The sequence below is a fragment of the Bombyx mori genome, chromosome 18, assembly GCF_030269925.1.
Source record: "Bombyx mori chromosome 18, ASM3026992v2".
NCBI classification, from domain to species: domain Eukaryota; kingdom Metazoa; phylum Arthropoda; class Insecta; order Lepidoptera; family Bombycidae; genus Bombyx; species Bombyx mori.
This window is the reverse complement of record NC_085124.1, coordinates 7,619,960-7,645,594: the sequence shown is the minus strand read 5'-3', so window position 1 is coordinate 7,645,594 and position 25,635 is coordinate 7,619,960. Positions and strand designations below refer to the sequence as shown.

The window sequence follows — 25,635 nt, the reverse complement described above, 5'->3', positions numbered from 1 at the left end:
CTTCCCCCGCCTCCTCGACTGATGGATTCACAGTAGTCCAAAAAGGTAAGAGGCGCGCTGCGGAAGCCCGAGCTCCCGCGGCCGCCAAAGTAAGCAGAGCCGCGAACGCGTCGCGCCTCCGTCCACCGACCCCCGTTGCTCCCCCTGCCCGTGCTACACCGTCGCCGCGTCCGGTAGTACAAAAGAAAATCCAAGCCCCTCCCCCGGTAATCCTTCAAGAGAAGGCAGCCTGGGAACGAGTTTCCCTGGCCCTTAAGGCCAAAAATATTAATTTCACGAATGCCCGTAACCTCGCGAACGGCATTCAAATTAAGGTTCAAACACCCGACGACCATAGGGCTCTCTCTTCTTACCTCCGTAAGGAGCGTATAAGTTTCCATACGTATACGCTCCAGGAGGAGCGCGAACTTCGTGCCGTCATACGTGGCATCCCTAAAGAGTTGGATGCCGAACTCGTCAAGGCCGACCTTCTGGAACAAGGCCTACCAGTAAATTCAGTGCACCGCATGCACACCGGCCGCGGTAGGGAGCCATATAATATGGTTCTAGTCGCCCTCCAGCCTACCCCCGAGGGTAAGCAAATTTTTAACATACGGACCGTCTGTAGACTCTCCGGTATCGCCGTCGAAGCCCCCCATAAAAAAGGCACTCCTAGCCAGTGCCATAACTGTCAACTGTACGGGCATTCTTCCCGTAACTGTCACGCGCGACCCCGATGCGTCAAGTGTTTAGGCGATCACGCTACGGCCCTATGCACTCGCGATCAAAAAACCGCGACGGAACCGCCTAGCTGCGTCCTGTGTCGAACACAGGGTCACCCCGCAAATTACCGCGGGTGCCCCCGAGCCCCGAAAATAAATCGCCGCGTTGCCCGCCAAAACCGCCTCCGAGCTTCCCACCCAGACATCAAAGCCTCGGCACCCTCTGTGTCGCAGGCTAAGCCAGCGTTCGTTCCGGCGCCGGTGCCCAGTGGCTCGGCCTGGGCGAAACCGCTGCCGTACACGAACACGGCTACAACTCTCTCCTCCGCGATTCGTCCCGCCCCCGCGACTCGTCCCACCCCCGCGATACGCCCCTCCCCCGCGAATTGCCCTCCGACAGCGTCCGACAATCTTGCTCTAGCGATCGACTTCTTTCAATCGATTAACTTTGAGCGCGTTAACGCTTTAGGTGACGCCATCCGCGCCGCCTCCACTGCACAGCACTTCATCGCCGTTGTGCAAGAATACGCCGACGTATACGCGTCGTTAAATACGTACGTCCTCCCCTCACTCCGCCGGTAATCAATGGCGTACAAAAGTAGGCTGAAACCCCTATCCGTAACGATAGGATTTTTTAACGCATACGGTCTCGCAAATCAACGTGATCAGGTTTGTGATTTTTTGCGTGACCATCAAATTGACATATTTTTAGTACAGGAGACTCTACTCAAGCCCGCGCGCCGCGACCCTAAAATCGCGAACTATAACATGGTTAGGAACGACAGGCTCACTGCTCGTGGTGGTGGTACCGTCATCTACTACAGAAGAGCCTTGCACTGCATCCCGCTCGATCCCCCCGCGCTCGTTAACATCGAAGCATCAGTATGCCGAATCTCACTGACGGGACACGCGCCGATCGTTATCGCGTCCGTTTATCTTCCACCGGATAAGATCGTTCTAAGCAGTGATATCGAGGCGCTGCTCAGCATGGGAAGCTCTGTCATTCTGGCGGGCGACCTAAATTGTAAACACATCAGATGGAACTCTCACACCACAACCCCTAATGGCAGGCGGCTCGACGCGTTAGTCGATGATCTCGCCTTCGATATCATCGCTCCGCTAACCCCGACTCACTACCCGCTAAATATCGCGCATCGCCCGGATATACTCGACATAGCGTTATTAAAAAACGTAGCTCTGCGCTTACACTCGATCGAAGTAGTTTCAGAGTTAGATTCAGACCACCGTCCCGTCGTTATGAAGCTCGGTCGCGCTCCCGATTCCGTTTCCGTCACGAGGACTGTGGTGGATTGGCACACGCTGGGCATCAGCCTGGCTGAATCTGATCCACCATCGCTCCCGTTTAGCCCGGACTCTACCCCGTCTCTTCAGGATACCGCTGAAGCCATAGACATCCTAACGTCACACATTACCTCGACATTAGATAGGTCATCGAAGCAAGTTGTAGCGGAGGACTTCCTTCACCGCTTCAAATTGCCCGACGATATTAGGGAACTCCTCAGAGCTAAGAACGCCTCGATACGCGCCTACGACAGGTATCCTACCGCGGAAAATCGTACTCGAATGCGTGCCCTACAACGCGACGTAAAGTCTCGCATCGCCGAAGTCCGAGATGCCAGATGGTCTGATTTCTTAGAAAGACTCGCGCCCTCTCAAAGGTCTTACTACCGCTTAGCTCGTACTCTCAAATCGGATACGGTTGTAACTATGCCCCCCCTCGTAGGCCCCTCAGGTCGACTCGCGGCGTTTGATGATGACGAAAAAGCAGAGCTGCTAGCCGATACATTGCAAACCCAGTGCACGCCCAGCATTCAATCCGCGGACCCTGTTCATGTAGAATTAGTAGACAGTGAGGTAGAACGCAGAGCCTCCTTGCCACCCTCGGATGCGTTACCACCCGTCACCCCAATGGAAGTTAAAGACCTGATCAAAGACCTACGTCCTCGCAAGGCTCCCGGTTCCGACGGTATATCTAACCGCGTTATTAAACTTCTACCCATCCAACTCATCGTGATGTTGGCATCTATTTTCAATGCCGCTATGGCTAACTGTATCTTTCCCGCGGTGTGGAAAGAAGCGGACGTTATCGGCATACACAAACCCGGTAAACCAAAAAATAATCCGACGAGTTACCGCCCGATTAGCCTCCTCATGTCTCTGGGCAAACTGTATGAGCGTCTGCTCTACAAACGCCTCAGAGACTTCGTCTCATCAAAGGGCATTCTCATCGATGAACAATTCGGATTCCGTGCAAATCACTCATGCGTACAACAGGTGCACCGCCTCACGGAGCACATTCTTGTAGGACTTAACCGACCAAAACCGATCTACACGGGAGCCCTCTTCTTCGACGTCGCAAAAGCGTTCGACAAAGTCTGGCACAACGGTTTGATTTTCAAACTTTTCAACATGGGCGTACCGGACAGTCTCGTGCTCATCATACGAGACTTCTTGTCTAACCGCTCTTTTCGATATCGAGTAGAGGGAACCCGCTCCTCCCCGCGACCACTCACGGCTGGAGTCCCGCAAGGCTCCGTTCTCTCTCCGCTCCTATTTAGTTTATTTATTAACGATATTCCCCGGTCGCCGCCGACCCAGCTAGCCTTATTCGCTGACGACACAACCGTTTACTACTCAAGTAGAAACAAGTCCCTAATCGCGAGTAAGCTCCAGAGTGCAGCGTTAACCCTCGGACAGTGGTTCCGAAAATGGCGCATAGACATCAACCCAGCGAAAAGCACAGCAGTGTTATTTCAAAGGGGAAACTCACCGCTCATTTCCTCCCGCATTAGGAGGAGAAATATCACACCCCCGATCACCCTCTTCGGCCAACCTATACCCTGGGCTAGGAAGGTCAAGTACCTGGGAGTCACCCTGGATGCATCCATGACATTCCGCCCGCATATAAAAACAGTCCGCGATCGTGCCGCATTTATTCTCGGCAGACTCTATCCCATGATCTGTAAGCGGAGTAAAATGTCCCTTCGGAACAAGGTGACACTTTACAAAACTTGCATAAGGCCCGTCATGACTTACGCTAGTGTGGTGTTCGCTCACGCGGCCCGCACACACATAGACACCCTCCAATCCCTACAATCCCGCTTTTGCAGGTTAGCCGTCGGGGCTCCGTGGTTCGTGAGGAACGTCGACCTACACGACGACCTGGGCCTCGAATCGATCCGCAAACACATGAAGTCAGTGTCGGAACGTTACTTCGATAAGGCTATGCGTCATGATAATCGCCTTATCGTTGCCGCCGCTGACTATTCCCCGAATCCTGATCACGCAGGAGCAAGTCACCGTCGTCGCCCTAGACACGTCCTTACGGATCCATCAGATCCAATAACTCTTGCATTAGATACCTTCAGCTCTAACACTAGGAGCAGGCTGAGGAACCCCGGTAACCGTACTCGTCGAACTCGACAAAGAGGTCGACGTGCAGCCTAACCCATGCATCAGCCCGCTGAGTTTCTCGCCGGATCTTCTCAGTGGGTCGCGATTCCGATCCGGTAGTAGATTCATTCGCGAAGCAACTGCTCTTGAGTTGTTAGGTCTCCTTCGGAGGCGCTCGGGCAGTTATTAGCAAATCCCACCCCTCCTGGCTGAGCCTTTGCTCGCCCACCTGTCCTGGTGAAGCTGGAAAGGCCTCCGGGCCACCAGTAATCTCTCAATCATAAAAAAAAAAAAAAAAAAAAAGCTCTATGGCTTAATAACTATACCTACTTTGCTATTCGTGTTAACCTGTTACCCCCTTTGCCGCGTTACTCCGTAAACGAAGGTCAAAATGAAGAACAAACTTTAGTAAACATAATGTTGTTGTTGTTGTAACAATTTTTTAACGATGAAACCGATTGAAATTAGACAAAATAAAAGAATAAGAATATATAAATATAATAGATGCTGTTCCATTGAATGTTTTTATTAAAATATTTTTTACTGTCATTCATACGGTCGTTATGGAGTTGAAATGGTCCTTTTTTTTTATATAGGTGGGTAGGAGCCCATAAGGTCTAAGGAGTTCTGAGGTCTCCGTTTTGAGAGTACAACGACTGCCCCACCCTTCAAACCTAAATGCATTACTGCTTCAGAGCAGAAAGAGGCAGAGTGGTGTTACCTACCCGTGCGGACTCACGAGACTACCCACTACCAGTAAAATATTCGAATATGTTATTAATGGTTCACACAATGATCCCATTTGTCAGTTCATTCTTTATTTACGAAATTTTCTTCCTAAGTACAATATAAATATTAAGATTTCATTACATATTTATGTACAGACAAAACAGTTCAATTATTTTTGAATTACATATGTTTATCACCGATTTTATTTTGTTTTCGTTTTGTTCAGTAGATAGTGACGAAGCCTTAATGGCATGAAGATTAATCTCCCCTTTTATAAGTAAAAATATAAAAGACAAGAGAAAATTTAATACATTAATAAATCTGAATATTGGAACGTTAATGTTTATGTTTAAATTTTGTCTGGGACGAAACTAGTTTAACTAAAAAGAATAAATAATGATCAGGTTAGATAATTTATGACATATGATAAGAATAACAATGAGAAACTCTATTCGAGGTTCACATATGAAATTCCACAAAACGATTATTTGGATATCATACTTTTTTTAGTTAACAACTTGTAACATTGTTTGTTTGTTTGTTAACGCTTTTATTGACTACTAGCTGACCCGGCAGACTTCGTAGTGCCTCAATCGATAAATAAAAGACACATCAAGGGGACACATCAAAGGAAAAACAAAATTGTTTGTTTTTATATAATTCCGAGCTTTTTTATATTTTCTCACCTTTTAAACCTTCCCTGGACTTCCACGAATAATTCAAGACCAAAATTAGCCAAATCGGTCCAGCCGTTCTCGAGTTTTAGCGAGACTAACGAACAGCAATTCATTTTTATATATAGAGATTTGCTACGGTGTTGTTCGAATACGAAATGTATTGTCTACAAAACACTTTATATTACACAACAATTACTATTATCAACTACAACCGAGATGTTGCAAGTACATAGTTTGGTTGTGATTCAATCATATTCAAGGCTTGTTTGTTTATTTCCCGCAGGCGTAAGCACGTTTACGGAACGCTGGCTTTGACAATCACATTTAATAATTCAGCTTGACATATCTCCAAAGTATTACAAATACTGAAATTAGTTCATAAAATAAAAGCAATAAAGCTGATTTTGAATTGAATTTAATAATCGGGATAAGGTTTTGGGAAAAAAACGGGAAAAGCTTTCTAGAAACTTCGAATTTTCGATAGACCGATATTGTTGAAAATTGAACAGGACAACGGCTGTCAGACCAGCTAGTATGTAAATAAAATGATAATTTTAACACTACAAGTCCGACTGGCGGGCTTTTGTGAGTTTTCGTGAGTTCGTTGTTCCGGGCTGTTGGCGAAGATGATATAGAAATAATGTTTACGCCGATTTGGTATGAGGTTTTAATATAAAAGCGACACAATAACTAAAATAAAATACAAAATGAGTTGAGAATCGTACACTTAAACTAAGACTCGCAATATTTTACTGGTCGTCGTCGCGCGCGCTGAGGGCGTGTGTTTTCGCGCTCAGAGAGCTCTGTTTCAGCGGGCGGTAAGGCGGCGGCGGGGGCGGTATCGCACGTTCGGAAATTACGTTCCGTTATATCCTCCCCCTCCGAGTCACTAGAACGCCTCGTTGGTGGCTCGGCAGAAACAACAAGGCGGGGCCGTCCACGCAGGCGTCGAGGCTGTACTGGAGCTGAGACCTGACCGGTTTGATTATGATACGGCTTCAAATGAGAAGCATGAAATTTCCCTAAAACCTGCGAATTCAAATCAGTAACCTCATAGGTAGTAGGACTAACGATATTACTAATCTGGTAGGGTCCGTCACGCTTAGGCATGAACTTCTTCGTTCTACCTTTGGCGGCATCACTTAACAAGTGCGTAGAGAGAAGGACTAGATCACCTACTTGGTAACTGGGACCAGAGAACTGAATTTTGTCGGTTTGCTACTTCCTATCATCCTGATGATGTTCAGCGTAAGGCATTGGGGCTCCCCCTGGTCTGAAGACATCCTCGTTGCACTGCAGAAAAGAAGCTAGGCGGTTAACGCTCTGGAGGACACGGCATAGTTCCCTCGTCTTCTCTTAAGAAATCAGCAGCAGAACAAGGCGTGAGGTCACTAGAGTACTCGAACTCCAATGGAAAAACTCGTTCAGAACCATGGTAGCGCCATGTCGAAGTATGGAAGTCGATGGCTAAACCAGCTGCTACTAAAAAGTCTACACCCAATAATGTGTCATTATCCTGGGCGTCCGGAAATACGACAAATTCCATGGGAATAACTTTACACGGTAATAACTTCACGTCAAGTGTCGTTGTCAGCATTTGTCTTGTTTGCATTGAACCATCGGCGAGCTTAACACGCATAGAACTACGCACAAAAGGTTGATTATGCTGTTGCAGTAGGGCGTAGAGTGAAGAACCGGCAACAGTTCGCTTGGCTGCGGTGTCGATTAAACCCCTACCTCGGATTCCTAAAATCTCTATACCTAAAATAGGTCGCCGCGCGTTGCCATTTTGCGAAGAAGTTACAGACGAAAAGGTGACAAAACTATCACAATTAAAATTTGTGGTCCCCTTAACCGGTGTACAAATTTCCAGGTTGTGTCCTGAAAAAATTTTGGTCACCCTACTTTTATTATCGAATTCCTGGTTTTGTCCTGAAAAAATCATGGTCGCCCTACTCGGTGACAGACCACGTGACAGGCACTGACGAGAACGTTTCGTTTTCCATTTATGTCTATTATTTACGACGCACTGATTAACACAAAATTCCCTAGGAGATACTGATTTCAATTCGCTAGGTACATGAGTGCGGTTAAAACATTCCCCCTGCTTAACAGGACGAGATAAGTATGTAAACAAAGGCGTATCGTCGGAACGCGGCAAATTTGAAATAATTTGTTTATCAACACGTTTATGGGACGAGTTTACATTACATTTACGGGCAAAATTATTATTTACGGGGGGTGTACTTACATTATTACATGATACCAAACTTGGCTGAGCAGTGTGTAGCGATGACTTAACATAATTTGGGCGCTCGGTATGAACACTACTGGATAAAAACAAGTCAGGTACAGCCCCAGTAAAAACCATAGGTAAACTTGCCAAATTACTCACCTGGACGGACGACTTACCAACAGCTGATGTCTCAGCGGTCGTTGTACTTCGCGATCGCGTTCGCGGTATTTGAATAAAATCGACCGCGCTAAAATTTGAACTACATTTGGAACAATTAGAACGTATGACTCCGCTCGCGCCGCAACCGTAACATTTAATATTATTTACTTTACTAACTACGTTATCGTTACTGTCATTCGCGGTTTGTTTTAATAACAATTTACGACACTGATCACGCGTATGACCGTAACTTTTACAATAAACACAGTATCGACGTTTCTTGGGTTTTTCGGCGGTCGGAGTGGCGTCGGCGTTATCGCCTGACGAACGTTGGCGCAGGGAAACTTCTACAGCGGCCGTAGGTACACGCTGCGTTGCAGGCCGCGGCGGCTCGAGTCGAGCGCGGGCGGCGGCGGCGGCACCCTTTGATGTCTCGGCGACGGCGTTTGAAGTATGCGCTTCTTTCGTAGAATCCTCAATACTTCGTGCTTTTTGCAGGAGAACATTGAAACTGGTGATTTCCTCTCTACGAAGGCGTTTACGAATTTTATGATGCAGTAATCCGTATATCATATCAAGCTCCACTTTTTCACATAGGTCGCCTCGAGGTAGCTTCGCGAGGAGTGCTCGAGCCCTGGCGACAAACAGATCGGTTTTCTCCATAGGCTGCTGGCCGTCTGCGAATAGGTCGACATAAATTCTGTGGGGTGGGCGGCGATCACCAAAAGCACTTCGTAGATTTGAGATGACGTCTTCCCATGTAGAAACTTGATGCTTGATACCCTGCCACCAGGTAGCGGCGGTGTGTGTAAGCAACATGGAGATGCCTTTTACGGCTACGTCATCGGGAACATTGGCGGCGTCTCTGTAAGATTCTATTGCGTCGATAAAACCTTCTACTGACTCGTCTGCGCGTCCGCTGAATACAGATTTGCAGCGGCTGAAGTTGTTGGCGGGCCGATGGTCGAATGTAGGAGTCGCCGACTGCCTGACGCTATCTAACAGCTCCCGGAACGCGTCTAGCTGCGTTCGTTGAAGGGTGTCGATCAGCATGGTGATGTCTTCCGAGCGGAAGCAAACACTGGCGGGCGGCGCGTCACTCGACGGCGCGTGGGGCGGCGACGCGGCTCTCGCGTCGCGCTCCTCGGAATTCGGCATCTTCTTTGGCGGCATTATTTGACGACGGTTTAGTCGGTAAAGTCAGGAAAACACAAATCGTTCATGTAGGCACAATAATTTCATATAAATATCACTTCACAGCTAAACGTTCGGGCGCCATTTTTAACACTACAAGTCCGACTGGCGGGCTTTTGTGAGTTTTCGTGAGTTCGTTGTTCCGGGCTGTTGGCGAAGATGATATAGAAATAATGTTTACGCCGATTTGGTATGAGGTTTTAATATAAAAGCGACACAATAACTAAAATAAAATACAAAATGAGTTGAGAATCGTACACTTAAACTAAGACTCGCAATATTTTACTGGTCGTCGTCGCGCGCGCTGAGGGCGTGTGTTTTCGCGCTCAGAGAGCTCTGTTTCAGCGGGCGGTAAGGCGGCGGCGGGGGCGGTATCGCACGTTCGGAAATTACGTTCCGTTATATAATAGTTTTTACGGTAGGTTGCGGTCTGGGTGCGTCAATGGTATTGCCGGTGTCCATTGTCCGCGGTAACTACTTAATATCAGGCGGCTTAGGAGACCTTTGGCAGCGATAAAGGAAAGAGGATTGGACTCGGTCGGGATGAAACCGTTTGCATTACGAACACGACTATATTTAAATGGGCTTTGATAAAGATAAAAACCTAACAACACCGTTTAAAGTAAAGTCAACAAACCTTCAAGTACTGAAATGCCTTTTTTACCCTAAGCCGTATGCCACAGTTTGCTGCAAACAAAAGTTTTGACGACGTCCGTCGGTCTCCAAATTACTTCGCAGAAAATATGCTTAAAACTAGTACTGGAACTGACCACCATTAAAATATATTTTTTGTCATTTCATAAATAACCTCAAAACACAGTATATGTTAAATCCTAATTACATTTTGTATGCTCTATGTAGGTTTGTATCACATTTTTTCATTCAAATTTAAATGTAGATTAGAACTGATACAATCTTAGTAAAACTTCTTTAGTGTACCTAGTGAAAAAATTGAAGCAGACGGCTTGTGTTTCCAAAAAATCATAATTCGAGTAGAACCCATCCCATATCCTCTGAGATTCTCACATCTTCTGCGATTTTGGAAATTTGCCTTATTTGTACTTCATGTTAAAGTTTTATTCATATGTAATTTTAGTATGAAATAGGGGCGAGCTTTAAAGTTTCAGAAATATGAGATATTCTATTAAATGTAATTTTAAACGGTATCAGTATTAGAATACTTAGAAGAATTTGTTGCTGAATATATTAGTGTGCCAATATTAAAATTAACATCGCACACGTGATCAACACGTGAAGACGTCATGTCGGTAACGAATTTCAAGATTATCGATGCAGTCGTCGATGTATCGATTATCGTTTGGTTTACCTAATGTCTCGTCGATTGGCTTTTAAATAAGCTGTTTTATGTGAAGTCATCAATTATTTAATGAAAATAAATAGACAATAGTACACGCACTTGTTCCTAATAAAGAGGTATATTAAAATATAAATTGTCTTCTCACTGAGCGAGAGGCTTATTATATTTTACATAGTAAAAATAATAATTAGATGGAATGTGATAGTCACGGATGTCAGAGTCGTCTATAGTCTAGCGTTCTACACGCAACTGTTTATATGTCTAGTCTTTTTATGAAATAGAAATTATTGCGTGCGTACAATTTGGTATTAACACTTGAAAATTAGAACGATTTATTTCGAATGCATAATTTAATTCTCCTCAGCGTTCATTTTCCATATTTCCACTCATTTCCTTTCTGTTGCGATATGAATTAGTTTGCTTGCATGCTGGCAATGTTTTCGAATTTAGATTAACAAGCAATGCGTTTTGTGCAAAAAAACATTCGTAGGAAATGGAGTTAGTAATCCTCATTACGATGTATAAATACACTTTAAATTGCTCAGACTTTAAACATATTTCATTCGAGCTGTCTAATCGTTAAATCTATAATATGTAAATTGCATTATAAAATAGTTATTACGGTACTTGAATGCATGTAATTTACAGGAACCGTGATAGCTTAAACAGTAACACGCTAAGTCTAAAATAGCCCGCCTAAAATCATACGCTAGAGAAAAATTCCGAAAAAGGCGAGTATTACGCACGAGGCGCTGGCGTGCCGTTCATAACGAAGGACATTATGAAAAATGTATTTTCTTTCAACAACGTTCGTCCGGACGGGCTTGACGTCATACGCTTTGTCCCGGAATATTAGCGTTTCATATTAATGCAAAGCTGGGCAATTCAGGCCAATTTTTTTTTGTTATTTTGTGCGGTATCGTTATGTGCCATTTAAATAAAATGAAAATTAGAACTTTAACATTTTGAGTGTGGGTAGATAGAGATATCTAATTTTTTGGATACGTAGATCTTATGATTCTAAAAATGAAATGAAATAGGCACTATTGTTGTGATTGCAATTCACCTAAAGCATCACTTCATCAACCATCACTTACTAACTTGTAATCCAATAAACTTGAAAAAATATATTCGCAAGAAAAAATGTATTTAAACAAGTAAATGTATTGCGATGTACATTGTCGGTAAAATTGAAGCTATAAATATAGATACTTCCGCAATAAGAATCTATGATAATTTGTCAATAACCTGCGGATCGAACGGGATTGACGCCAAATCTACGGATACGTATAATGACGTCAACAGTATCTTATTTCGTTAATATACTACAGTGTACAGTGTGTGTAACAATTTAGTACATTAGTAGTTGAATTTATGTTGTGATGAAATTAAAGAGACTTCGTAGTTAAAACAAAAGAAATCCTGGGATAATTACAGACAATTTTATAGATTAATGGCCCCGCAGTAGTCGAGATTCGACTATAATTAATTGAAATTATAAGTTTAAACATTACTATGGTTCTATTGTCAAACACTATTATATTTCGATAATATAATCACAGTATTCGCCAAAACTGCACTATAGATCAATAATATTAAAGGCAAACAATATTAATCTATTTTCAATTCGACCACAGACTTCAAACAATAACAAAAGTTTCCCAATTGACAGTAAGCAAAGAGTATATTTTTATGTATGTGTTGTGTCAAAAATACACGGTAGTGTGGGTAATGTTTTCTTTATTAATTTACAATATCTATTATGCATTATTTAAAAAAAAAATTAGCATTGTGCACTTCTTCTCTATATTCTTTATAAGTGTGGAAAATTTCATACACCTCCGTCCGCGCAATTTTCGTAAAAAGGGATGCAAAGTTTTTGCTTCACGTATTAATATAAAGATAAATACTAGGCGGCTATTCTAAAATTAAATTATAGAATAAATTACTTTGTGAAAATTCTCGGTAGTGATGTATGTTTGAGTAAGAACCGCGCGTGCCACCAGTGCGGCGGCACGAATACGACGCCGTGCCTACGTCGCAAGAGACGCGAGGACGCGCGTAAAGTCGCACAAGTTCATGGAGCATCAACATGGCCGCCATTGGGTGGGCGCCCACCCGACTTTTCACATTTTCATTAAATAATAACAGCGCATTTTTCATTCGATTGCGTCAATGGTCAAGCGAAGCACACGATATTTGCGTCCGAGCGATTATTAATAGTACCGCCTGGCAAAAAGTCGACTACTCATCGACTTTATTTTAGAAAGATGTGAAGGAAGGTAAATAAAATAGTATCGTCGAAATTACTCTACTTGATGCGTAGTGTGTTTCGTTGGGATGCTTCGGTAGCGCAGGCTATTTTGAGCGCTGGGGTGCGGTTAAAACGAATATTTATAATCGAATTCGTCACTCTAACTGAAACTATGTTTTGTTAACGCTAAGTAAAGACGGTGTGGTGCGCACAGAATATTTACATAAGATTATATTTACGGCACGAGATTTATTTATCTCTCGACGAGCGTCATTCTCATTCGGCACATGGAAGTAATTATATCGTATTTTCGATGGAATGACGCATGACCCCAATGTTTTCAGATGACAAAAATGTTCTAAAGACCTTTACAAAAATACTAGCGAGCCGCCTCGGTTTCGCAGTGCGCTTTGTATTCCATATTTTACTTATGAATGATACTTCAATTTCGGCCATTTTTGACATCTTTAATTTCTATTTCTGTAAATACTAAATGTATATACATATGTCCGTAGGCGTCCTAATTCCGTATATAATATATCAGTAGAGTAAATACGTAGACAAATCCGATTTGCAACTTATTATACTATTAGTCGTCTAATGGTTAGTGAGTTAACTAACGTAACAAAGGCCATGTATAACTCGATCCGAATTCGATTTCTTGTCGAGTTTGTTACTATACGAGAAATGTTCATTAAATTACTAATAACAAAAATATACAACTAAACAAACGAACAAACAAATATTCATAGTTTAATACAAAAGAAGCTCCATCAAATGTTTTTTTTTTTCAATGAAAAAACAAAACTTAAATGTCTAATGGCAGTGCTACTTGCAGTTGTAAATCAAATTGTTACAAGCATTCCCATTCTGGGTTCCCCTAAAATACGCATATAAGTAACATATAAATATATCGGTCACAAACACGCGCACAAGATAAAATATATTAAGGATAAACTGGCTGATTGACTGACTCAGTAGTGCAGTGGTTAACGCGAGGATTGGATTCTCACATCGGGCAAAGATTCGTGTGATGAACAGGTTGTTTGTTCGTTGTCTGCGTGTTTATTACATACATATATAAGTAGGTATGTTAGTCTTTAGTATATAACACGAGGTTTTCTAATTTGAGGTCGGATGACCATGCGTGATTTATTCCAGTTATTTATATATATATTATTTGTAAACTGTTTCAAAGATATTTATTTGGATTTTTAACAATTATTATGATTAATGGATTATTACATATTATTATGGTCCGCTCACTGTACGTAGTTCGACACGTAGGTACTCAGGCGATTTTTTTTCTTCACTCGCATCAAGTTTTTTTGCATAATTATAGTTAATCGTTACTTAACTTAATATGAAGTAAACTGATGATAATAGTTATAAGTGAGATTAAGGTTAATTACAAAACATATATAGATACACTTAAGCTAAATGTTTTTGTTTTCGATTTCCGGGTTGTAACATGATAACAAAACACGTAATTTAGTATTTAATTTGATAAGTATTTTTGATATAGTTAGTTCTGAATACAGTATAATGTCAACAGCAGATTAGTTTGGTACATATTTCGTATTTGCTCTGTATAATAAGTCTTGAATCGCGATATTTTAAAGAGATATTGAATTTATGCAAGTTTAAAAAAACGTCTTTCGAACCATCGGTATCCTGAACAGTGACTCCCAAATAATAGATATTACATATATAGTAGTATAGGGTAGTTGCATAGTCATTTCCATATCTATATATATAAAAATGAAACCCGTTTTCCGTTGTCACGACATAACATGAAAACGGCTTGACCGATTTGGCTAATTTTGGTCTTGAATTATTTGTGGAAGTCCAGAGAAGGTTTAAAAGGTATAAAAATATGAAAATTCTCGGAATTAAATAAAAATAACAATTTTGTTTTCCCTTTGACGTGTCCCCCGTCGGACGGATTCCTTTTGTTTGTTTTAAGTTTATTCTATATAAAAGTTTAGGTCTTTTATTTATCGATTGAGGCACTACGAAGTCTGCCGGGTCAGCTAGTAGTTTTATATTTGTGTTGCATAAGTGCTTAACGACAACTTTTAGAGTTGCATACGAAAAAGCATATAAAAATGTACAAATTACATATTGTAAGTTAAACTTGCTACAGTTGATTACAAGTACCACACATATATATAATAATATAAAAAATACACTATCGATATTTTTGTAAGTAGCCTTTATTATTTCGTGGCTCACCCCTGTGTTATGACGTCATTAGTGCGTGAAGCCAATCAACCCACCTCTGACCTTTATATGCTTTTATCACCTCTCGATAAGTTACCACACCGCTAATGACGTCATACGATATCCAACGTGCTACCTGGATCTGACCTAAATAGTGAATCCAGTTTTACTTTACCAACGTTCTCACAGCACGCTCATGCTCACAGTATTTATGATAGGTACTATCGTTAATTGTATATTGTTTGTAATATCTCATCCAGTATCAACTCTTTCTTAATTAACGGTCAAAATTCTCAGAATGCTTATTGTTATGCCCAAGGTGAATTTAACAGAACCCATGTGAAGTCTATTGTTAGTCATTACCAAGTTAAAGGAGTCATTGAACTTTCGTGACCTTTAAAATAATACATTCTTAGTTAGATATCTGTAGGCAGCGATACAGTTAAGCCCCTGGCATTGCTTATGTTCTTGAGCATCAGTGACTACTTAACATCGGGTGGATTTTTTAAATTTTTTTGTTGCTTAGATGGGTGGACGAGCTCACAGCCCACCTGGTGTTAAGTGGCTACTGGAGCCCATAGACATCTACATCGTAAATGCGCCACCCACCTTGAGCTATAAGTTCCAAGGTCTCAAGTATAGTCACAACGGCTTCCCTACCCTTCAAACCGAAACGCATCACCGCTTCTGGCAGGGTGGTGGTACCTACCCGCGCGGACTCACAAGAGGCCCCACCACCAGTAAGAAACTATATACATTAAGACGTTTTTAATGTTATTTATATCTCGATACAAAAGAAGCTTACATCAGGCATTGTATTTGATAAGTATGTTTCAATAGTTAATTCCGAATAGTCTAATTTGTTTTTGTTTTCTTTTATTTTCCAGACTGCGAGTCTTTGATAAGAAAAATGCTAGTCTTGGAACCAATGAAGAGGTATACCATTGAACAAATAAAGAAACACAGGTGGATGGCAGCGGAGCCGTACTCAATAGCAACAGTCATTGCAGACGTTACGAGGAGCCCCGCGCACGTGCCTCCACACCAAGAACCTAATGAGCAGGTTCTCAGGTTAATGCAGAGCTTGGGGATCGATCCTGTCAAAACCAAAGAGGTAATTTTATGCATCCAAAAACCCCCGGTCATAAACTTAAACGTTTATCACACAAACACAAATCGCCTTTTCGCATTAAAAGTGTACAATTTCCAAAAATATTCGAAATTAAGTTAATTTGCGTAAACATTTGGTATCACCAGTATTTTTCTCATAAATACTGTCAAGAACTTAGTTGAGTTTTTTTTTTTGTTTACCTATGTCTTGACTACTATTAACAAAATGAATACATAATTTTATTATATCTTACTTTAAAAGACAGATAATGTAACTGGTAAAAAATAAAAAAATTATGTCGCAGATATGATTAGTATTAAAAATATTACATGTAAAACCCTTAAAACACTCTCCTGTAAAATTAGTCAGTTTTGAGATTATACAGTTTTAATGAGGGAAGACGAAATGTTCTTTTTATGTAATAAATATGTATACTTATTTATTTATATCCTCGTATAAGCACGTACAAATCATTATAATTTATTTTACTCTACTGTCAACTTTATTATATTCTATGAGAGCATAATATTGGATCGACGATGATCTAATAGTCTAGTTAACTTTTTTATTTTTATTTTATTACTTGAATAGCTGAACAAGCTCACGATCCGGTCTTAAATGGTTTATGGAACTCAGACATCTATAACATAAATGTCGGCACCCACCCAGAGACATGAGTTCTAAAGTCATTTTTTTATAGTACAACGGCTACCACACAATTAAAACCGGAACGCATAACTGCTTCGCGGAGGAAAATAGAGGCCACATAATATCGATTAACTCTTAGCATGAATTACTGGTTTCGACTAACGTATAAAATTTTTCACTTACAGAGCCTTAGGTCGAATAGTTACGACCATCACGCGGCGATATATCTTCTTTTACTGGAGAGACTGAGAGCGCGGGCCGCAAGTGGAGTGGCCTCTAGCGCTGAAACTCGGAACAGACCAACGAGGAGGTCGTCTTCGGTGGCAGATCAAGGTCTGTCAAGAGAGTCCCATGATAGTAGACGAGAACATCATGCAAGGTGAGATTAATTAAAATACATTGTATGAATCTTTTATTGGATATTGAATTTTGGAGGCCTTTTCTGCTCAGGCATGTTAAATCATTTAAACATGCCAGCTTGTTTATTGGATATCATCACTATCAATGGAGTATCCTCTAGAAACATACACAATAAAAATAAAAAATAAATAATAAATAAAAAAATATATAAGTAAATAAGTATCGATTTGTATACAAATTTTATTTAATAGAGCTTTGATCTTTTTCAGATTATTACATGCAGGCGAAGCGCAGTCTAGGGAATACAACAGAGTTACTCCCAACATATCTGCTGCGCCGGGCGATGCCTCATCTTCCGAAACGCAGCGGTTGCTGTCCCTTGCAGGCGTGAACATGACTGAGCAAAGACTGCTCCAGCGAAACTCCGACCCTTCGGATACGCACCGGAGCTTTCTAGTCGGTAATCTTGACGTGACTTCCAATAAACATCAAGAAATGGAGTCAAATCGAATGCTAGCCATGAGAAACATTGACGTCTCACAGTCAAATCAAAGGCTAGGTACCAAATTTAGTGAAGGTCCCATCCCTACACACAGATTACTAACATCAACTTATGAACAACAGCAAAATATCCTAAAGCAGTCGAGCGAAGATTGTCGCCGGCTACTTCAACAGTCAACAACGGTTGGACCCGAAACGAGCAAAAGCATTAATGACGGCACGCGTCTGCTCACATCGTCTAGTTTTGATTCGAAGTGCGCGATTGACAGTGGACGAAGTTCATCAGCCACTGATCACAATGTCATAGCGAATTTCTTGCAAAATTCTGCATCAGCCACGAACTTCAGTGTGGACACTATGAAATTACCCAATTCGACTACATTCACAATGTGTTCGGAAGCAGCGAAGCTCATGAATACTTTACAGCAGTCACCATTACCATTAAAGGGAACTATAAATTTAAGCACTAGTCCGATTCCAACACAACATGCCGAGTCTAAATTTAGTGGCGTTTTGGAGCAACCAAAGCCGTTAGAGTCAGCCAGACTTGTTTCTCAAGCACAACAGCAGGATTTGAATCGACTACAGACAAGCACACCACCTTTTGTCAACCATCACTTGTCTTCATATTCTTATTTACAGAATGTGCCATCAATGTCGAATGCAAGTGACACAAACTATCCGACTGTATCAGCGACTGCTGATTTATTTCAGAACACACTGTACAGGCCGGACAGTAAATTTTCATTGAATAGGTATACTACGGGCCAGACTTACACACAGGGATTTCAAAATAACACAACAGAAGCAACAAAATTTCAACAACAATATTCATCATCCACAGACGAAGGCTGCGAAACAGATATGGAAGACGTCGCAAATGTTCCAACTGGTGTTCAAAATAGACTGAGTTCGTATGCAAGTTCCAGTTCAAGTAGTGGAGTTGTCACATTTTATAATAATAAAAGTCTTAGTCAAAATCTTAGCTGTGATTCTTCGCAAAGTAACTTCTCCACGTTTGAAAGCTTTGATTACCAATTGTCAGATTGTTCTAGTGAATTAGCAAGCAGTCTGCCAAGTTGCACTTCCAACGAGGATAAGATGGTTTATGATAACAATTCTCTAATAAATACCAGTCCCATGCATCCATGCGTATACATCTCCTCTTATAATAACAAAACTCCTGGTGCTGGTTTGATAACACGACAGAATCCTATAAATTATCAGACGCCTAACAAAAACTGCACTCGGGCGATGACGCGTAGTCCTGTTGACTTCAGGGAAGGGCGTCGAGCGAGTGATGGCTTAGTCGCACAGCAAGCTGCACAGTCGAATGATACTCAAACTAACACGCTCGCATTTAACAGTCAACGATTAAATGAAAATTGCAAGGCCAAAGGCGTACTTGAATTACATTTAGTACAGAAAGAGGCTCAGAAGTTAAAGACGCAGTATCAATCTTCAATTCCTGCTGAAGAAATGACCCAAAGACAACTTCAACATAACCAGTTTGCAGCCTCGTTCAGTCCGCATTATTTGGATAGTAAAAGTCCAACACCTAAACGGATCAGTCTTCCAGAAAGTTTTAATTTTTCAAGTACTTCTCCACCAATGCCAGCTAGTCCAAAAATTGTAGCTCAATTGCAGGACCCCACTGACTTACCTTTAGGAACGGTAGTGTCACAAGTCAATAAGCCACCATTGCAGCAACAACTGATGCAACACAGATTGTTTCAACAGAAACGGCAAATCTTACAAAAACAGATGACCCCATCATCCACCTTGCCAGCACATGAAATGGGCATCCACTCATTACAAGTCGGTCTAAGTAGGCGACAAATGGTACGGCAGCAAAGTTATAAAATTGCACAACAACAACAAATACTTCCTCCGTTACCATTAACTGAAAGTGAGAATAGAGATTTGCTCGCTTTCCAGGCTATTGTTGAAGGTCCTAGCCGGGCTTTGCAAGCTAAACAGCAATCCGATGACACTGAAATTAGGAGTCTAGAGGAACCATCCAAGTATGCATATCAGGGTTCTATGGAAATAAACATCATGAACAAAGATAGGTTAGGAAATGAAAACTGGTCAAACTTACCGTCCAGCCTGCAGAGTGCTTGTCAGATATCGGAACTAGCAGGACGCCGAGATGGACGAGAGAGTCGCGAGGGGGAGCCTGAGCCTACCACTCATACTTCTGTGGACGCACCTCTGTGGTCTGGACAGTGGAACGCAAATCTCTTCCCACCACAGCCTTGCTTCCAGGTATTCCAACAGATAAATTAGTAGATCTCCACGTAAAATATAGATAAGTAGTAAACTGGTAGTGTGGACTGTAATCACGCAGCGTGAGGACCTATTGTGCTTTGGTGAAATCGGTGGTTGGTCTTCACTCGTGCCGAATGCGCTAGATCAGAATGTATTAATGGTCTCATGGTAGTGATCGTAAAATATTATGATGGCATTTAGAATAATTTGTAATTACACTGATATGAAATAATAGAGTGCATGACAATAACTAGTGCTTTAAAGTTGTTGTATTACACTATTACAATAGACCACGTTGTTCAAGTACTATCCTTAGTGTCTAAATGCAAAATTAAAATTACTTGGATAAATTTACATACATAATGCAAGTTTGATAATTATTATTGTTAACTGTTTTGTATCAACAGTTTAGGTATATTGTGCACTCAATTTTCAAACACCGTACACATTATTTAGTGGAAATTTAAGCAAATAAATTAATAAAAGGTGTTCATTCCTTAATTACGTCATACATAATATTCTCAACAGCAATAAGAGATTCCATTTTGATAATTTACTTGCCAAATTTGTATTATGATTAGTATTTGTATAATTTGCATTTTACCTGTTCTATAATAATTATACATCACTTGCGAATGTTCCTACATATTTATTAGTTAATTCTCTCCATGGTACATTATGACTATTTAAGTTGTAAGTATGTATCTATTTATTACTAGATATTAATTATTTACTTAATAATTTCATCGTCAAAGTCTGTATAGTTTTGTTATCATTTGCTAATAAAATAAAGTAATATATTATGTAAGATGTGATAGCTTTACTTAGAAGCAAGTTTATTTGAATTAAATGTAAGATTTATTACAATAGTTATTGTTTTATTTAGAAACACCTCATTCAGTGGCTTGTTTGTAGATGACACCGGCTGTCTGCACGTTTACATAGAGCGTAGTATAAATATATGTATAAACAATGAAAAGTCAAATAAAGAGAGAGATAAAAGTAAGTAAAGTAAAATGCTATACGACAGTTAAATGACAGTTTTATAAAAATGGGAAGGGCTCTATTTACAAATTAATGTCAAAATTCATTAAAACAATACTCTAAGCACGATAATGTTTGTAGATAAAAATTATACCCACAAAAAGGAAATATTAGTCCTCAGTGGCGGCTTTATCTATGGTGCAGGGTATGCGATTCACGCAGACCCAACGGTGTAGTTAGCGCTGGCCTCTGCACTGTCAATAAGCCTGTGCTACCTTTTTGCCTATTGCATTTTGAGCGCGCGCTTAGTAGAGGGTGTTAGGTTAATGATTCCACACAGGCGATACATGGGCAAGGCATAACCTTTGTTGGTACTATAAAATAGCGATTTTTTTTAGGCTTTGAAGGTGTAAGTGATCAGGTAAGCCATGGATACCGGTTTTTTTACAAGATCCGTTTCCAAAAACCAAACCAGGTGCTGATTCTAGTGGCTTCTAATGGATTCAGGCTAGTGATTCATGACGTTGTGAAATACATGAACAAAAAGTTACGTAATGAAATAGCACGTAATGTACGTAATGAAATAATCAAATCAGTTAATGAGAGGGGTCAACGACCGCACCTGTTTGGCGCAGGCTGCTATGGTTTTTTTTGCGGGTTAACTAAAACTACACTGAATAGTAGATTTAGTGTCTTTCCGCCTTGGTAGACGTTTCTTTTATACCTATCAAAGTTTGACAGATTATTTTATATTAGTATCATACTACATACTATTCATACTTTACATAGCTTAGAAATAAATGTTTAAAAACGTTTTTTGCATACTTCTTTTTGTTTTCGTACTCATGGTGGTCTAAAATCTTATGTTACGTCTCTAAGAAAAAAACATAGTACTATGCCTACTGTCTGCTGACAATGGGTAAAAAAAAATCTTTTAAAATTCAGATGTGAACCGATTAACTTAAAACAAAACTATATAACGTTTCAGTCAAACTGGCAAGGGCCACCACAACAACCGAACAAGTTGCCGCTGAGCGAGAGCCCCATACTGGAGCTAACAGAACAAATGGAGTCCATATAACCATTAATCACTGTACTGTACATAATTTATAGAGCTTCAGTCCTGATTTGTATTGTTGATAGGAAACAGAAACGAATTTTCATGATTTATATTCATCATCATCATCATCATCAGCCTTTATCTGCCCACTGCTGGACATAGGCCTTCCCCAATGCCTTCCACATAATGCGGTCCTCCGCCTTCCGCATCCAACGACTTCCCGCCGTGCGCACTAAGTCGTCAGTCCGCCTGGTTGGAGGACGCCCCACGCTCATTGTACCCATCCGTGGCCTCCATTCGAGGACTTTATATTATTTTTATATTAGGCGTTGTTAATCCAAATTTCCTGAGAACGCTTATAACACTGAGAACACTTGATACTTTTTAACGGAACAATTCGAGCTGAGTGATTACTGGTGCGATTGGGCATCATAAGCTGCCATACTCCTTGAAATAGTACCCCAAAGTTTCAATTGTATTGTAATAACGTATATCCCTATAAACCGAAACGCATGATTCCCGCACTGCAGGAATATACAGGGTGGTGTTACCTTTCTACGGGGCGCGAGGGCTTACAATACTACCAGTTAATGCACAAGCTATTCATTTTTGTGTTCTATAAATTTATTGTATGGTACTATCCATTCGACGTCGCAGTCAAATGTGAATACTCATTATTTTCGTATTTATTTTAAAAACATTAGTACCTTCCTGCAGCTGAATTTGAACCATAACATTACTGTACAACCAAAGACTCCGATTTGGTAACTTTATCACAGATTAATATTCTTTTCTATAACTGGTAAAACCGTCCATAAGAGAATTTTGCTGCATTCTGTAATATTAAACAAACCAAGAAAATTCGTTTGGTTTTGTAAAAATATGTCCATTTTAAAACCGTTATTTTCATTATAATATTTCATTAAAATTACATTTTATCAACGATACAAACAACAGGAATATCATTAAACTTAGATATTAGAACAAGTTATTGATAAGCACCTAATAAAATTAGTAATTAGATTTACTTGAACACACTCCAGTTGATGATATTTATTTCGATGAGTAGCTAATATAAAATATAATATAAACGAACAGACAATATCGCTTAGAATAAGTTCTCATAGTGTGTAATTTAGTAATTTTATTTGTTAAGTAATACAACGACCTTAAAATTATTATTAATAGAGATACGTATTTAAAAATGCTAAATCCTTTGCTAAATGTATCTACCTAAATAATTTAATTTCAAAAGTCTCCTTTTTTTATTATTATTAAAGAAAGATGCTAATGCTACGTACTTAATCAATGGTTATGTGCGACATCACCTATTGATTTTTTAAATTACTGGCAAGTTAAAACATGGGTTACTTTGAGAACTTACTTTGTATTGTACGAGTATTATATTGTATTAAATAGTATTAATGGAATAAGACGTGTTTTATATTTAGTAGAAGAATTAGAAAAGTAAATGTGGCCAGTGAATAAGTTATACGCGAGCTATGATGCAGTAACTTCATACAAATTTAAAATGTATTTTTTGTATCATTCGGTATGACTTAATACGTTATCTATATTGCGCCAATATTTATAATATGATTAGTATTTGCATAGCGTTACGGATTTCAAACTATTATGATACGATTTTATAGGTAAATTTTAAAATTTATTTGTTTTAGGTAGATACATATTGTAGTAATTGATTGGTTAGTTTAAAAATGAAACTGTAAATAACTACCTCTAAATTGATTTGGAAATAAGACTGAATACAGTGTCAATTAAGATCGCTGATGACATTCAAATTCTAAAAGACAGTATGTAGTACCTATCTTTTCGCGGCCCAAAATTAACATTTAACAAGCTAGATAAGTAATAATGATCGATGGATGGTTTTGCTACAACTATCATAAAAATCCTTATGATTTTGCATATACACCCGAATTTTTTTGGTGTTAAAATTGCCATAAAAGTATATCTACAGATTGTGCGTCATAAAATCAAGGAAAATTAAGCCTAATAGAGTTACACATATCACGTTTAAGCTATAGTAATTTATAAATTGAAAAACCAGATTTGTACCATTTTTTGTTTACCTACCGTTTTCTCCTGGTCTTATCTATCGTTTTGTTTGTTTGGTATACATTCGCGAGTGTTAGTGTTACCAACATTCTTTTTGGAATCAGTCACATTTTTCGTAAAATAATAATAATGCAAAGTTAGGAATCTCCTCGATCGAACGGTTTTCTCTTTCTATCTTTTTAGTAGCTATTGATGAGCTTAAGCGTTATTGATAATAATCAATATTTTACTTATAGAAATAGTCAGATTTTTTTTCAAAATGTCAATAAAAAACAAAAGGGAATGTGTAAATAAGACTAGAACTAGATTATGGTTGAATTTCAATCATTTGGTGTTGGTCTAGCATAAATAAAAATGCATTAATATCGATCAGCGTTTTAAAAAAAACTAAAGTTATAACATTGATAACAAAATGAAATATGTATTGCACTATCTTGTACACCTTAAACACGCATGTTTGCCGTCACATAAATAATGTGATTAGTGCTTGTTGTTATCATTTGAAGGAAATATTGTACATTATTTGCAACACAAAATCTATATTTAAAGCTTAGCCTAACACCGGTTACACACATGCGCACGAATACGCAAACACGCAAGTGTAGGACGACATTTGCGAATGATTCGCGATGTATGATTATTTTGCAGAAATAAGCAAGACGATGATACTAAGTTTGCCTAGAATTAGTGGCATTTAACGGATACCCGATTTTTTTATTATGAATTCCACGGGTTATGATTTTAAGTTGTCTCGATTTCCTTCATTTTAAAATTACTTCGTGTTAGATATGTAACGTTCTTGAAGACTGGACAAATCAAGTTTTTTGTAGTCTATCCTAGCGTTCCAAAAATCAATTTTTCCCATATGAAAAATAGATCAGATTTTTTTGAATTGCCCTTGTAGGCAGACAAATATACGGCCCACCTGATGGTAAGTGGTTACCGACACCCATGGACTTCAGCAATGCCAGGGGCAGAGCCCAGCCGCTGCCTACTAATTTCTAGAATATCTATTGTCATTTAAAGAACATTCTAAATAATTACTCTAAGCATCGTTGCACATAATGCCGCAATCCTATGGTTATGGTCTAGTATTTCAAGCATGTGTATTTTATCCAAAATTGTAGTCATAGCGCAAAAAGCCTACTAAGATTTTCTGGAAGTTACCGTAAATTAAAAACGAATTTAACATGAAAACCTGATATTTAAGTCTGGCCTAAATACCTACTTTTTTATTTGCCTAAGTCTACGAACGTAAATACCAAGTCTTTGAATACATTGTCCTAATCGATGACAATTTGTCAAAATAAAGCTTTACCAAAATGTTACAATAATACGTAAGAATTATTAATAATTAAAATATGTATGTAGATTTAGCTATAGTTGTTTGGAAGCTTTTACACTGAATAAACAATGCAATCATATTATGATAACATTATCGTGAAAATCTCCATAGTTGAAAGCGTAGAAAATTGTAGTACCTTAAATTTTAATAAGTATATAACTAAAATTTTACGTAGTTAACTGCTATACTCGTTGTACACGTGTTGGAGCTTTTAATTATATTATTTAACTTTGTAGGGATTTTTTGTAATCCGTTTATATTTGGGTTGTGAAAAATGTATGGCTGATTGTCTTAATACACTACACGGTCAGAATAAAGAAATACATCAAAATATTATGAATGAGTTTCAATTGAATATTTCTTTTAATTAT

The 25,635-nt window shown here is 39.6% G+C and overlaps 1 protein-coding gene across 2 annotated transcripts in view; it reads left to right on the top strand.

Moving 5' to 3' along the window:
• LOC101745721 (serine/threonine-protein kinase SIK2) overlaps window positions 1–20,665 on the top strand; it is a 59,384-nt gene extending 38,719 nt beyond the window's left edge. For both annotated transcript variants that reach the window (XM_062673682.1, XM_038017150.2), the window contains 3 exons: window positions 15,793–16,019; window positions 16,850–17,043; window positions 17,294–20,665. In XM_062673682.1, coding sequence (XP_062529666.1) covers window positions 15,793–16,019; window positions 16,850–17,043; window positions 17,294–19,814 — 2,942 coding nt within the window. In that variant the 3' untranslated portion in view covers window positions 19,815–20,665. The remainder of the gene's footprint in view (window positions 1–15,792; window positions 16,020–16,849; window positions 17,044–17,293) is intronic.
• The last annotated feature ends 4,970 nt before the right edge of the window (window positions 20,666–25,635 follow it).